Genomic DNA, 15,644 nt, shown 5'->3' with positions numbered 1-15,644 from the left:
AAAATCTCTCCAAATCAATCCCAATCGTTTGTGCTTTGTTTGTGCTACAAGCTTTCTTTTGTCTATTAGGTTTTAATTAAATAACATTTCATGGTTTGTTATTAACGTGTTAGCAATCATAACTAGAACCCAACTATGTCAAAATTTCACTAAACCTGTCACAATCGTTTGTGCTGCAACATTTTTTTGTCTATTGTAGTTTTTAATGTATTAACATTTTATGGTTTGTGTAATTAACGTGTTATTAATCATAATTGACCCCTAACAAAGACAAAATCTCTCCAAATCAATCTCAATCGTTTGTGCTTCGTTTGTGCTGCAAAGTTTTTTTTGGTCTATTACAGGTTTTAAGTCACTAACGTTTTATGCTTTTGTTATTAACGTGGAATTAACGTGTTAATAATCATAATTGGCCCACTAACTATAACAAAATCTCTCCAAATCAATACCCATCGTTTGTGCTGCAAACTTTTTTTTTGTCTATTAGTTCTTAAGTTACTAACGTTTTATGGTTTTGTTATTAAAGTGTAATTAACATGTTATTAATCATAATTAACCTTTAACTATGAAAAAATCTCTCCAAACTTGTCCCAATCATTTCTGCTAGTTTGTGCTGCAAAATTGTTTGTGCTTTTAGGTTGTTCTAAGTGATAAACGTTTTTTATGGTTTTTAAGTGTTAATATTCATAACCAACCCTCCAACCATGTCAAAATCTCCCCAAACTTGTCTTAATCGTTTGTACTGCAGAATGTTTTGGTCTAACTATTAGAGTTTTCAAGTTAAAAAAGTATGATTTATAACCAGCTACTTAAAACAATAATACTTTAAAAACTATAATAGTTAGAACAATAATATTTGCAGCAGAGACGAATGGGAGTGGTTTGGGCCGATTTTGACATGTGGGGGGTATGGTTATGAACAATAATTGAATTGTAATGTGTTAGTTATAATTGCTAACACTTAAATTACACATTAACAACATTAAACATTATTACTGTAACTTAAAAACTTTAATGGCACAAACGATTAGGACAAATTTGGGGAGATTTTGACATAGTTGGGGGGGGGGGGGGTGTCTAGTTATGATTATGATTATGATTAATAACATGTTAATAACAAACCATAGAATGTGATTTAATCAAAAACTATAATAGACAAATATATTGCAGCACAAACGATTGGGACAAGTTTGGGGACATTTTGACATAGTTGGCCTCTAGTTATAAGTTAAAACATGTTAATACCAAACCATAAATCGTTATTTAATTAAAAAATAATAGACAAAAAATGTTGCAGCACAAACGATTGGGACAAGTTTGGAAAGATTTCGACATAGTTGGGGGGGTGTCTAGTTATGATTAATAACACGTTTTAACAAACCATAAATGTTATCTAAATAAAAACTATAATAGACAAAAAAATGTTGCAGCACAAACGATTGACAAGTTTGGGGACATTTTGACATAGTTATGATTAATAACACGTTAATAACAAACCATAAATGTCATTTAATTAAAAACTATAATAGTTGGACAAAAAAATGTTGCAGCACAAACGATTGTTACAAGTTTGGCGACATTTTGACATAGTTATGATTAATAACATGTTAATAACAAACCATAGAATGTGATTTAATCAAAAACTATAATAGACAAATATATTGCAGCACAAACGATTGGGACAAGTTTGGGGACATTTTGACATAGTTGGCCTCTAGTTATAAGTTAAAACATGTTAATACCAAACCATAAATCGTTATTTAATTAAAAAATAATAGACAGAAAATGTTGCAGCACAAACGATTGGGACAAGTTTGGAAAGATTTCGACATAGTTGGGGGGGTGTCTAGTTATGATTAATAACACGTTTTAACAAACCATAAATGTTATCTAAATAAAAACTATAATAGACAAAAAAATGTTGCAGCACAAACGATTGTGACAAGTTTGCGGAGATTTCGACATAGTTATGATTAATAACACGTTAATAGCAAACCATAAAAAGTTATTTATTTAAAAACTATAATAGACAAAAAAATGTCGCAGCACAAACAATTGGGACAAGTTTGGGGAGATTTTGACATAGTTGGGACGGGTCTAGTTATGATTAATAACATGATAATTACAAACCATAAAACGTTAATACATTAAAAACTATAATGGACCAAAAATGTTGCAGCACAAATGATTGACAAGTTTGGGGAGATTTTGACAAAGTTGGGTTCTAGTTATGATTAATAACACGTTAATAACAAATCATAAAATGCTATTTAATTACAAACTCTAATAGACAAAAAAATGTTGCAGCACAAACGATTGGGGCACGTTTGGGGGGATTTTGACATAGTTAGGGTCTAGTTACGATTAATAACGCGTTAATAACAAACCATAAATGTTATTTAATTAAAAACTATAACAGCTATACAATTTAATGTTGCAGCACAAACGATTTTGACAAGTTTAGGGAGATTTGGCATAGTTATGATTAATAACACGTTAATAACAAACCATAAATTGTTATCTAATTAAAAACTATAATAGTTGGACAAACAAATGTTGCAGCACAAACGATTGACAAGTTTGGGGACATTTTGACATATTTAGGGTCTAGTTATGATTAATAATTCGTTAATAACAAACCATAAAATCATTATTTAATTAAAAACTATAATAAACCAAAAAATGTTGCAGCACAAACGATTGTGACAAGTTTGGGTAGATTTTGACAGAGTTGGGGGTCTAGTTATGGTTAATAACACGCTAATAACAAACCATAAACGTTAATACATTAAAAATTATAATAGACCAAAAATGTTGCAGCACAAACGATTGTGACAAGTTTGGGGACATTTTGACATAGTAATGATTAATAACATGTTAATAATAAACCATAAATGTAATTTGATTAGGTAGTTGGACAAAAAAATGTTGCAGCACAAACGATTGTGACAAGTTTGGGGACATTTTGACATAGTTAATAATACATTAATAGTAAACCATAAAACGTTATTTGATAAAAACTATAATAGACAAAACATTTTTGCAGCACAAATGATTGGGACAAGTGTGGGGACATTTTGACATAGTTGGGCTCTAGGTATGATTAGTAACACGTTAATAACAAACCATAAAACGTTATTTAATAAAAAAATATAATTGACAAACAATTTTTGCAGCACAAACGATTGTGACAAGTTTGGGGACATTTTGACATAATAACATTAATAACAAGTTAATAACAAACCATAAATTGTTAATAAGATAAAAACTATAATAGACAAAAAAATGTTGCAGCACAAACGATTGACAAGTTTGGGGAGATTTTGACATAGTTATGATTAATAATCCGTTAATAACAAACCATAGAACGTTATTTAATTACAAACTATAGTAGACAAAAAATGTTGCAGCACAAAAGATTGTGACAAGTTTGGGGAGATTTTGACATACTGTATTTTTCTGACTATAAGTCGCAGTTTTTTTCATAGTTTGGCTGGGAGTGCGACTTATACTCAGGAGCGACTTATGTGTGAAATTATTAACACATTACCAAAAAATATCAAATAATATTATTTAGCTCATTCACGTAAGAGACTAGACGTATAAGATTTCATGGGATTTAGCAATTAGGAGTGACTGATTGTTTGGTAAACGTATAGCATGTTCTATATGTTATAGTTATTTGAATGACTCTTACCATAATATGTTACGTTAACATACCAGGCACGTTCTCAGTTGGTTATTTATGCCTCATTTAACGTACACTTATTCAGCCTGTTGTTCACTATTCTTTATTTATTTTAAATTGCCTTTCAAATGTCTATTCTTGGTGTTGGGTTTTATCAAATACATTTCCCCAAAAAATGCGACTTATACTCCAGTGCGACTTATGTTTTTTTCCTTCTTTATTATGCATTTTCGGCCGGTGCGACTTATACTCCGGAGCGACTTATACTCCGAAAAATACGGTTGTTAAGGTCTAGTTATGATTAATAACACGTTAATAACAAACCATAAAACTTTTTTTAAATTAAAAACTATAATAGACAAAACAATGTTGCAGCACAAACGATTGTGACATGTCTGGAGACATTTTGACATAGTTATGATTAATAACACGTTAATAACAAACCATAAATCGTTATTAAGATAAGAACTATAATATTTAGACAAAAAAATGTTGCAGCACAAATGGTTGGGACAAGTTTAGGGAGATTTTGACATAGTTATGATGAATAACACGTTAATAACAAACCATAAAAATCGTTATTTAATTAAAAACTATAATAGTTAGATAAAGAAATTGCAGCACAAACGATTGACAAGTTTAGGGAGATTGTGACATAGTTATGATTAGTAACACATTAATAACAAACCATAAAACGTTATTTAATTAAAAACTATAATAGACAAAAATGAATGTTGTAGCACAAACGATTGTGACAAGTTTGGGGAAATGTTGACACACAGTAGTTATGATTAATAACACAATATTGTTATTATAGTTTATTTAATTTAAGCTATAATAGACAAAAAAGTTTTGCAGCACAAATGATTGGGGCATGCTTAGTGAGATTTTGACATCGTTAGGGTATAGTTATAATTAATAACATGTTAATAACAAACCATAAATGTTATTTAATAAAAACTATAATAGTTAGACAAAAAAATGTTGCAGCACAAACGATTGACAAGTTTGGGGACATTTTGACATGGTTAGGGTCTAGTTATGATTAATAGCACGTTAATAACAAACCATAAATCGTTATTTAATTAAAAACTATAATAGACCAAAAAGTGTTGCAGCACAAACGATTGTGACAGTTTGGGTACATTTTGACAGAGTTATGATTAATAACATGTTTAACAAACCATAAATGTCATTTAATCAAAAACTATAATAGTTGGACAAAAACATGTTGCAGCACAAACGATTGTGACAGTTTGGGTACATTTTGACAGAGTTATGATTAATAACATGTTTAACAAACCATAAATGTCATTTAATCAAAAACTATAATAGTTGGACAAAAACATGTTGCAGCACAAACGATTGACAAGTTTGGGGACATTTTGACATAGTTATCATTAATAGCACGTTAATAACAAACCCTAAATGTCATTTAATTAAAAACTATAATAGTTAGACAAAAAAATGTTGCAGCACAAACGATAGTGACAAGGTTTGGGACATTTTGACATAGTTATGCTTAATGATAACACGTTAATAACAAACCATAAAAAAAAACGTTATTTAATAAAAACTAATAGACAAAAAAATGTTGCAGCACGAACGACTGTGACAAGTTTGGGTAGATTTTGACATAGTTATGATTAATAACACGTTAAAAACAAACCATGATATTTAAATAAAAACTATAATAGACTAAACAAAGTTGCAGTACAAACAATTGTGGCAAGTTTGGGGAGATTTTGACATAGTTGGGTTCCAGTTATGCGTAATAACAAGTTAATAACAAACCATAAAACGTTATTTAATTAAAAACTATAATAGACAAAAAAATGTTGCAGCACAAACGATTGTGACAAGTTTGGGGACATTTTGACATAGTTATAATCAGTGTTGGGTTAGTTACTGAAAACCAGTAACTAGTTACAATTACTAGTTACTTAATTTCAAAAGTAACTCAGTTACTAACTCAGTTACTTACATCAAAAAGTAATGCGTTACTGTGAAAAGTAACTATTTAGTTACTTCTTTTACTTTTTTATTAAAGCTCCCATTAATGCCCTTTTAGCCTTCATTTCAGTACTGTTATTGCACTGGAGAATAATACAATCTGTTGATCAACTTGACATGCATTTTTATTTTAACATAATTAATGAAAAACAGCGCAACATAAAAAGGCATTTCTCCTTTCTTTAAACTTGGACCAATGACCATTAATAAAAAAAACAACTTAAAGTGCAACATAAGAAGGCACATCATCTTCCTTGAAACATAGATAGTGAAATAAAGCCTGACATCTGGAGTGATGCTGCTGTCTTCCACACTTGGAGTCATGGATTGTAGAATCCTTGTTTTCAGTGGCAGGATCATTGACACAGATGGTGAAGTTTCAGTGCTCAGTAGAGATGTAACACTTTTGAGGGGTTTAAGCACCTGGAGGACCTCCTCTGCCACTCTCACATCATCATCAGACAGGTTGATGATGTCTTTGACATTTGTCTTCAGGGTCTTGTGGGTCAATGCAGAGTATATAGCTGCCTGCTGCTCCAACATATAAGTGGAGTTCCACCTCATTAGGACATCATGTATGAGCTTTATGAGTAGGCAGCTTTAGCATTTCTTGCTTTGTCTTAAGTACATGAGCAGCTGTTGTGCTAGGAAACCTCCTTCCTGATCCATTCTTTTGACTGAGATGTGATGCCAAATTCACTACATGTGCAAAGCACCTACCTGTGGTCCCAGTCCTGCCTCATTCACTGCATTTATTTGATTTTTGGCATTATAATTTGTAACTGGGATATCTTTATCTTCCATTCCTCCACTGCTTGTGTCAGCACCTGCGCAAAGTGACTCTCGTAGAGGGGGCGTGTCTTCTCATCTCCCAGTCTGCTGTGATGAAGTGAGCGCTTATCGTCACATAGTTTCCCTGGACGTGCACCAGTCTGTCATGAGCGCAACAGATGATGCTCGGGATAGTTCATCATCCACAACTTTTTTCTTCTCCTGCTCATAAAGATCTGGCACAATCTTATCGCTGAGGTGGGTGCGCGACGGGATGTCGTAACGTGGCTCAAGCACGTTCAGCATGTGTTTAAAAGCCTCGTCTTGCACAACAGAGTCTGCACCTATAAACACACCGATTAAATGGCGCGGGGCGTTCAAGCTCTTCCGTTACTCCGCACGCCATGACCACGCTGTGTGTGGACTGAACGTGCATGCGAACAACCTTTTTGTTTTGTTTTATATATCAAACCGCGGATCACGTGTGTGCCTCCCCTTCCCATACCCACACCCAGACACACACACACACGGCTCTTTTTTTCTCTCCGGCTTGTGACAGAGGAAGATTTAGAAGAATGACACCGCAGCGCATCTGTTTCTAGCCGATACTACAAAAAAAATAACGTAAAATAACGCAGTAACGCATCATGTAGTAACGGTAACTGAGTTACTGAATATAAAAAAATAACACGTTAGATTACTAGTTACCGCCGAAACTAACGGCGTTACAGTAACGCGTTACAAAGTAACGCGTTAGTCCCAACACTGCTTATAATTAATAATACGTTGATAACAAACCATAAAACATTATTTAATTAAAAACTATAATAGAAAAAAAAATGTTGCAGCACAAACGATTGCGACAAGTTTGGGGAGATTTTGAAATAGTTATGATTAATAACACGCTAATAACATACCATAAAACGTTATTTAATTAAAAACTTTGATAGACAAAAAAGATTTGCAGCACAAACGTTTGGGATAAGTTTGGGTGGATTTTGACATAGTTATGATTAATAGCACGTTAATAACAAACCATAAATCGTTATTTAATTAAAAACTATGATAGTTCGATAAAGAAATTGCAGCACAAACGATTGACAAGTTTAGGGAGATTGTGACATAGTTATGATTAGTAACACGCTAATAACAAAACATAAAACATTATTTAATTAAAAACTATAATAGACAAAAGAATGTTGCAGCACAAACGATTGACACGTTTGGGGAAATTTTGACATCGTTATGATTAATAACACGTTAATATTGTTATTATAGTTTATTTAATTTAAACTATAATAGACAAAAAAGTTTTGCAGCACAAACGATTGGGGCATGCTTAGGGAGATTTTGACATAGTTAGGGTATAGTTATGATTAATAACACGTTAATAACAAACCATAAATGTTATCTAATTAAAAACTATAATAGTTAGACAAAAAAATGTTGCAGCACAAACGATTGTGACAAGTTTAGGGAGATTTGGCATAGTTAACATGTTAATAACAAACCATAAATCGTTATTTAATTAAAAACTATAATAGTTAGACCAAAGAATTTTGCAGCACAAACAATTGACAAGTTTGTGGACATTTTGACATAGTTATGATTAATAACACGTTAATGACAAACCCTAAATGTCATTTAATTAAAAACTATAATAGTTGGACAAAAAAATGTTGCAGCACAAACAATTGTGACAAGTTTTGGGACTTTTTGACATAGTTATGATTAATAATAACATAGCTGAGATAGGCTCCAGCGCCCCCCACGACCCCGAAGGGAATAAGCGGTAGAAAATGGATGGATGGATGGATGTTAATAACAAACCATAAAACTTTATTTATGAAAAACTATAATAGACAAAAAAAAATGTTGCAGCACAAACGATTGTGACAAGTTTGGGTAGATTTTTGACATAGTTATGATTAATAACACATTAATAACAAACCATAAATGTTATTTAAATAAAAACTATAATAGACAAAATAAAGTTGCAGTACAAACGATTGTGACAAGTTTGGGGGGGGGGGGGGGGGGGGTTTGACATAGTTATGATTAATAACAAACCATAAACATTAAAAACTATAATAGACAATAAAATGTTGCAGCACAAACGATTGGGACAAGTGTGGGGACATTTTGACATAGTTGGGTTGTAGTTATGATTAATAACACGTTAATAACAAACCATAAAAACGTTATTTAATTAAAAACTATAATAGACAAAAAATGTTGCAGCACAAACGATTGTGACAAGTTTGGGGACATTTTGACATTGTTATAATTAATAATAGGTTAATAACAAACCATAAAACATTATTTAATTAAAAACTATGGTAGAAAAAAAAAATGTTGCAGTACAAACGATTGTGACAAGTTTGGGGAGATTTTGACATAGTTATGATTAATAACACGCTAATAACAAACCATAAAAACGATTTAATTAAAGACTTTAATAGACAAAAAATATTTGCAGCACAAACCTTTGGGAGAAGTTTGGGTAGATTTTGACATATATGATTAATAACACATTAATAACAAACCATAAAACGTTATTTAATTAAAAACTATAATAAATAATAATAAATTAAAACATATAATTGTTAGACAAACACATTTTGCAGCACAAACAAAGCACAAATGCTTTGTTTGTGCTTTGGTTTGGGGATGTTTTGACGAGGTGGGGCGTTGGAATTCTGGATGACATCACAGTCAGAAAATTTACTTTAGAATCATTTAAAAACTGTAAAGGCCCAAATGAACATTTTTACTAACGGTTGGGACTAGTTTAGGGAGGTTTGACATGCGTCTGATCTGAGTAGGTGGACGATGACAGGTACAAGCAGATGCTGGATCGCAGTGACAGTGAGAACATCGCCAACACCTACTTTAGGTCAAAGAGGGCCAGCCAGCTTCTTGGGGGCCAAACAACCAAGGGACACGGTAAGATTGTCTTCAAACTTTAAAGCCTGGATTATAGCTCTTCTGGGTTGCCAACGTGGTGTGCAATTCTGTCGTGAACAGCTAGAGGGCGGTGTTTGGTAAGTTTGAGCAATGGAGATGAGATTTATGGCCCCTGAGGAGCCTTAACTTTCAAAGAGCCGTTAAAAAAAACAACCTCTTCATTACAGTTATTTTTTAGGGCTGTCAAATGATTACTTTTTAAATCAGATTAATCCCCTTTTGTAATTTGGGTAAAATACTATCTATTCAAGATCTTAAATTGACTCAGCTTATTTTTAATGCTTCTAAAGGGTTTATTGGCATTTTTCCAAATATAATTCCATGATATGTCTCTTTCATCTAGAATGTTTAAGTCGATCATCCATTTCTGAACACATGCATCATTTGCATTTCTAGTATGATGTTCATTTATTATTCCATAAAATCTTTTAATACATTTCTTAATTGTATCTTGATTAAAAAGTGAATCTTCCAGTTCATGGCTATTAAAAGACATACTTTCAGAGGATATGCATTTATTTACAGCATGTTTTAAAGAGATAAAATAAAATAAATTTTTTTTTGGTATATTATATTTATCTACTAATTCATTCAACGGTTTAAATGAGTTTACATGAATAATATAATGAGGTTTAGTAATACCTCTGTATTTCCATGTTGTCCATTTGACCACATTTGTATTAATAATGATATTAGGATTGTACCAAAGCGGTTGATTCACAGAAAAACAATTTTTGATTTTTTTTTAATCGGTATGAATCGTTACAAATAAGAATCGCGATTAATCTGAAAATCTATTCTTTTGACATTCCAAATAAACATTGTAATTAAAAAACAGACTAAAAATGAGGCTGTAAAATAAATGTGAATACAAAATTGTACCACCCTGCTTGGTGTGTGTACGCTGGAACAACTACACAAATCCACATCAAAACAAGGAACCAGAAAAGTGAGCAACCACAACTCTTTGCAAGCCGGCATCGATCCCACCGGCACCATGATGCTGGAGCATAATCCAGCCTTCATAAATGTAAGTCATCAATCACAATGCCTCCTCCCCACAGCCACATACTCCCCCTCCTTCCTCAACGCGAACACAAGCATGGAGTCTGCCATGCCCCGCCCCTTCCGCCTGGAGTCCCTGACTGTCCCCGCATCCACTGGTAAGACCAGGCGTAAAAAAAACAAATATCATCAATAACGGAAGCCAGCGACAGAATTGATTTCAACTTTGGACCATCAGTGTGTTACGTCATGTTATTACTACTCTGTCATTTAGTAGTGCATCTCAATAAAGTGGAATCTTTTTGAAAGCTAATTCATCTCAGTAGTTCAGTTCAAAAAGTGGAACTCCTACTCTTCAAATTCACTATGGACAGAAATATTTCAAGAATGTCCCTTAATTATCTAAATATCTAAAACAACAAATTCAGTACCTCATCAAATTTTAGAAATGTGTCAAACTGTTTAATATTGTGAACAAATTAAAAAAAATGCGCTGCAAAAACCCTTTGAGCCTCGACTAGGTCTCTTTGTCTTAATTAAAGTCCCAATTTCACATTGTGCACAATATTCTAATTAATTGAGATGCGCTACTATAAAATCTTTACTTAAAAACTGTAAAACTTAGTTTTAGCGTAAAAACTAACTGTAACCATCTTTACACCAATCAACATTATCAGTTAGAATGCTGAAAATTATTTTTCATAATACATGTACAGTCAGTGTTAATAAATCTTTCAGTATATTGACGATGTTGCTGATACTCATTATCTTTGTGTTGATAAACCGAGTCATGTTAAGGTGGTCTGAGGTACATTGATGGCGTAGAAAGCAGAGAAAGGACAGACTGCTTAGTTAATACGGATGTCGGGCTCAAGCTCATCTGATAATGGAAGAGCAGCTGGCCCACAAGTAAGATGAGTAGTACGGGCCAACGATCCTCATTGACTCCTTCCAAGCCTTGCACAGAAACATCAAAACGACCTGGTTCCCAGATAGATGTTTCATATTCAACACTCAGAACATTATAGCAATGTATGTATTTACATTTTTCTTATACATGAGTGAAAAAAAGGCAGCACGGTGGAAAAGGGGTTAGTGAGGCACATGTGTGCCTCACAATACAAAGGTATTGAGTTCAATCCCGGGCTCGGGATCTTTCTGTGTGGAGTTTGCAGGTTCTCCTCGTGACTGCGTGGGTTCCCTCCGGGTACTCCGGCTTCCTCCCACCTCCAAAGACATGCACCTGGGTATAGGTTGATTGGCAACACTAAATTGGCCCTAGTGTGCGAATGTGAGTGTGAATGTTGTCTGTCTATCTGTGTTGGCCCTGCGATGAGGTGGCGACTTGTCCAGGGTGTACCCCGCCGAGAGAGGCTCCAGCACCCCCCGCGACCCCGAAAGGGACAAGCTGTAGAAAATGGATGGATATGTGAAAAAAGGTAAACATAGCCTTTAATTTTCAGTCTGGAGGATGTAAGATGATGAAGCCAAGCTTTTTGGAAAACGTTTTAACAAGAGTCCTTAACTTTCCTTTGGCCTTAGTAAAATGACATGCATCACGAACTGTACATCTGCCACAGTCCAGGTTAGGCACACACGTGAACCCTGAATTTCTCAAGCAGTCCTTTGAACATTTAGTAGAAGTAGTAAATAGTAAGTCTTGTATACTTGGAAGCATGGATATTATATACTGTACTTTCCTGCATCAATCATGTGTGTAAACTAAATATACCTTAAGACATCAAAGACAGACCAAAACTGACTAATTTGGGGATACACATATTTGTCTTTGAATAGCAACAGAACAGGAGGATTTTGGACAAACTGAAGTTATTGTTGCTCCTACTAAGGAAAGAGCTGCTCCTTTAACTTTTCTTTCTGCGTGATCACAGTGCCAAGTAGTGCCTTAATGCTCTAACTCGCTTTTGAGCTGATGGTGCTCTTCAACTCCGTAAGACCTTTGCTGCTCACATGTGTTCGTCTTTGAGCAATCCCAGCTTCTCGAGAGCCTCTTTTCTGTTTGCTCCCATCCCAGAAACCATCATCACTGAATATGCAAAAGAGTTTGAGGCTTTTAGAAGACTGTTTCTCCGACTCTAGGACTGTCTTGAGTAGCACTTCAGGATCATTTTTGGGGTTGACTTTCGCGCTTTTGATTAGTTTCCCCTAATTTATGTTGGCTGGGATGAGAAAGTGAGTAATTGTGGAAGCTAGCACTGTTGTTCCTAGGCCCTAAAGCCACTTGAGCAATTTTGGGATCTGTTGCATTCTTGAGACTATACGATGAGTTTGTGGCTGGGGCTGCTTTATTTCTCCCGGAGACATTGGAAATAATTACTTTTAGTTTCGGAGCAACAGGTGGGGTATCCATCTTAAACTTTCCTATCTCTGAGACAGCTCTGTCTGACTTTGACATGTGTAGAAGATTTTGACCTTTTGGGATGACTGGAGGACACTTGGCCACGTCTATTGTGTGATCAACTCTAGGACACAAAGGTGTTTTATTTGTGGAAGCGCTCACCCGTAGGTAAACAAGAGCATCGTAGGATAGAGGTCTTAGAGGTAAAGTACCCTCAGTTATTTTACTGTATTGTCCTTGAGTTTGGTTGCAGGAGGCCTCCCACCACAGTTTTTGCTGAATTAAATGTTTTTTTTATTTTCCTTCATCTGGAGACCAGCTTTGCCATTAGGTTCAAAGGAATTGGAACTGTGTTAGAGGTTAGAAGTTAGGGTTAAAGGGTTAGGGTTAAGCCAAAGAAAAAGTAGAAAGGTTGGTTAAGGTTAGGGCTAGGCGTTGGGGGTGGGGCGATAGAAGGAAAAGAGAAGAAGTAAGAAGGGTATGTGCTGTCCATCAATAGTCTGCCCGGCTCACACTCACGCCTCATTGAAGCCCCCCGGATGCCTGGTCCCAGGCTGGTGATCCAGAGGCGCTTCGCCCACATACATTGGGTGACATTCCATCTGGAATTGGCTTCCACCACACGTGGCCGGACGGAGGCCCACCCGTGCTGGATTAAATGCTGCACCAGGTGAGTACTCGCGTTTTTATGCCGGACGATGTACTTGTCTTGGTTAAATCTAGTGATGACAGCATTTTTTGGCCACGTACATACTGTAAGTGTGACATCGTCGGCAAGAGATGACGTACACCTAAGGGTGTAACGGTACACACAAATCTTGGTTCAATACGTACCGCGGTTAGAGGTCACGGTTCGGTTTATTTTCGGTACAGCAAGAAAACAACAAAATATACATTTTCTGGTTATTTACCAAATTTGTAAACAATGGCTTTATCCTTTTAACATTAGGAACACTATAATAATTCTACCCAAAAATAGAAATAGCTGTGTGTGTGATGGATGTAAGCCACCACTAGGCTGATCAGTGCAACAGCAGGCAGTCATGAATGCTAAGGATAACAATAACATACATATACACACATGGTCGACTGCCAGGGTTAATGTGGTCAACATATATAAAATAAAAACTAAATAAGATAAGGCTCAGAATTGGTTTCTTAACAAAACCTTTCTACATATAGCAGCTCCCGCCATCAGTGTGTAAATGTGTGTGTGAATGGGTGAACATTCACCCATTCACACAGTGTCAAAGCGCTTTGAGTTCCTTAAAAACAAAAGGTAGAAAAGCGCTATACAAGTATAACCCATTTACCATATAAAGTGCAACATTTCTACACATAAAGTGCAACATTAAACTGCTTCAAGTTGTTGCTCAGATTAAATAAAATGACAAAACTTGTCTTCTACATATAAAAAGTGCAACATTACACAGTCAACTCAGCTTCAGATTAACTTTTTTTTCCCCCCAGCCTTTAACCCTGGTGACTTTCACTCAATCTTCATGTTTTTTTTGCCAGAAAAATAAGTTTATCCACCTTATATGCAGAAAGAGCAGACCTGCTTGCAGTTACAATGTCTCCAGCTGTGGAAAATACCCTTTCACTGGGCACGGAGGTAGCAGGTATGGCGAGGTAGTGCCTGGCTACTTGGCAGTAAGAGGATATAAGGGCTCATTCTTCTTCCACCATAGAAGTGGGTCAAAATTTAGTTTTTAATGCAATAAGGTCTTAAATCTGCCGCTATAAAAACATTTGTTATTGCTTTAGCCCTGCCTGACTCGCCGAGGAGAGGCTGCTTGAATGCGGTGGGTAGCTGCGTTTGCACCACGCTCGTCTTTCTCTTCGTTGAAGCGATGTTCACTTGGGGGTGGTGCTGCTTCAAATGGGTTAGCATGTTTGACGTGTTGCCAGAAGCATACCTTACTGCTGCTGAACAATGTCGGCAAACCGCTTTCGCTTTGTCCGCCTCTCGTCCTCCATTGTTGTATCGCACCGTGAAGCCGAAGGGTTCCCAAACGGGAGATCTTAACGAGGCAAGAGGGTCTTCCAGCTCTGGCTTTTACATGTTGTCGTAGCCCAGTCGTTGCTAGCATGCCGTGTGTTGTGCCTCGGTGTGCATTGTTTACACAACGTGCGGTACGCTACTTATGTCCGTCTGTGCGGTGCGCTACTTAAAGGCCTACTGAAATAAAATTGTTTTATTTAAACAGGGATAGCAGATCTATTCTATGTGTCATACTTGATCATTTCGCGATATTGCCATATTTTTGCTGAAAGGATTTAGTAGAGAACAACGACGATAAAGATCGCAACTTTTGGTATCTGACAAAAAAAAAGCCTTGCCCCTACCAGAAGTAGCGTGACATAGTCAGTTGAACATTTCCGCAAAGTTCCCTATTGTTTACAGTGATGGCGGCCAGAAGTGAGAGCGATTCGGACCGAGAAAGCGACGATTTCCCCATTAATTTGAGCGAGGATGAAAGATTTGTGGACGAGGAAAGTGCAAGTGAAGGACTAGGGGGAGTGGAATCGATTCAGATAGGGAAGATGCTGTGAGAGGCGGGTGGGACCTGATATTCAGCTGGGAATGACTACAACAGTAAAGAAACACAAGACATATGTATATATATACTCTATTAGCCACAACACAACCAGCCCAAAGGACCGTTCACCTAACCCAAGGTTCATAAAGCTTATATATTTACCCAAAGTTACGTACATGACACGCACGTACGGGCAAGCGATCAAATGTTTGGAAGCGTGCGGGTGGGACCTGATATTCAGCTGGGAATGACTACAACAGTAAATAAACACGAGACATATATATACTCTATTAGCCAC

At 35.6% G+C, this 15,644-nt stretch overlaps 1 protein-coding gene across 3 annotated transcripts in view; it reads left to right on the top strand.

The window, feature by feature from the left end:
- Positions 1 to 11,297, top strand: part of kif17 (kinesin family member 17) — a 49,994-nt gene extending 38,697 nt beyond the window's left edge. For 2 of the 3 annotated variants that reach the window (XM_062037962.1, XM_062037961.1), the window contains exons 16-17: positions 9,298 to 9,418; positions 10,504 to 11,297. In XM_062037962.1, the coding sequence (XP_061893946.1) occupies positions 9,298 to 9,418; positions 10,504 to 10,640 (258 nt within the window). In that variant the 3' untranslated portion in view covers positions 10,641 to 11,297. The remainder of the gene's footprint in view (positions 1 to 9,297; positions 9,419 to 10,503) is intronic. The other variant, XM_062037963.1, reaches the window with a different exon arrangement.
- The last annotated feature ends 4,347 nt before the right edge of the window (positions 11,298 to 15,644 follow it).

The sequence above is a fragment of the Entelurus aequoreus genome, linkage group LG26, assembly GCF_033978785.1.
Source record: "Entelurus aequoreus isolate RoL-2023_Sb linkage group LG26, RoL_Eaeq_v1.1, whole genome shotgun sequence".
Classification (NCBI taxonomy): Eukaryota; Metazoa; Chordata; class Actinopteri; order Syngnathiformes; family Syngnathidae; genus Entelurus; species Entelurus aequoreus.
The sequence above is the reverse complement of the archived record's forward strand: the minus strand, read 5'-3'. Positions and strand labels throughout refer to the sequence as shown.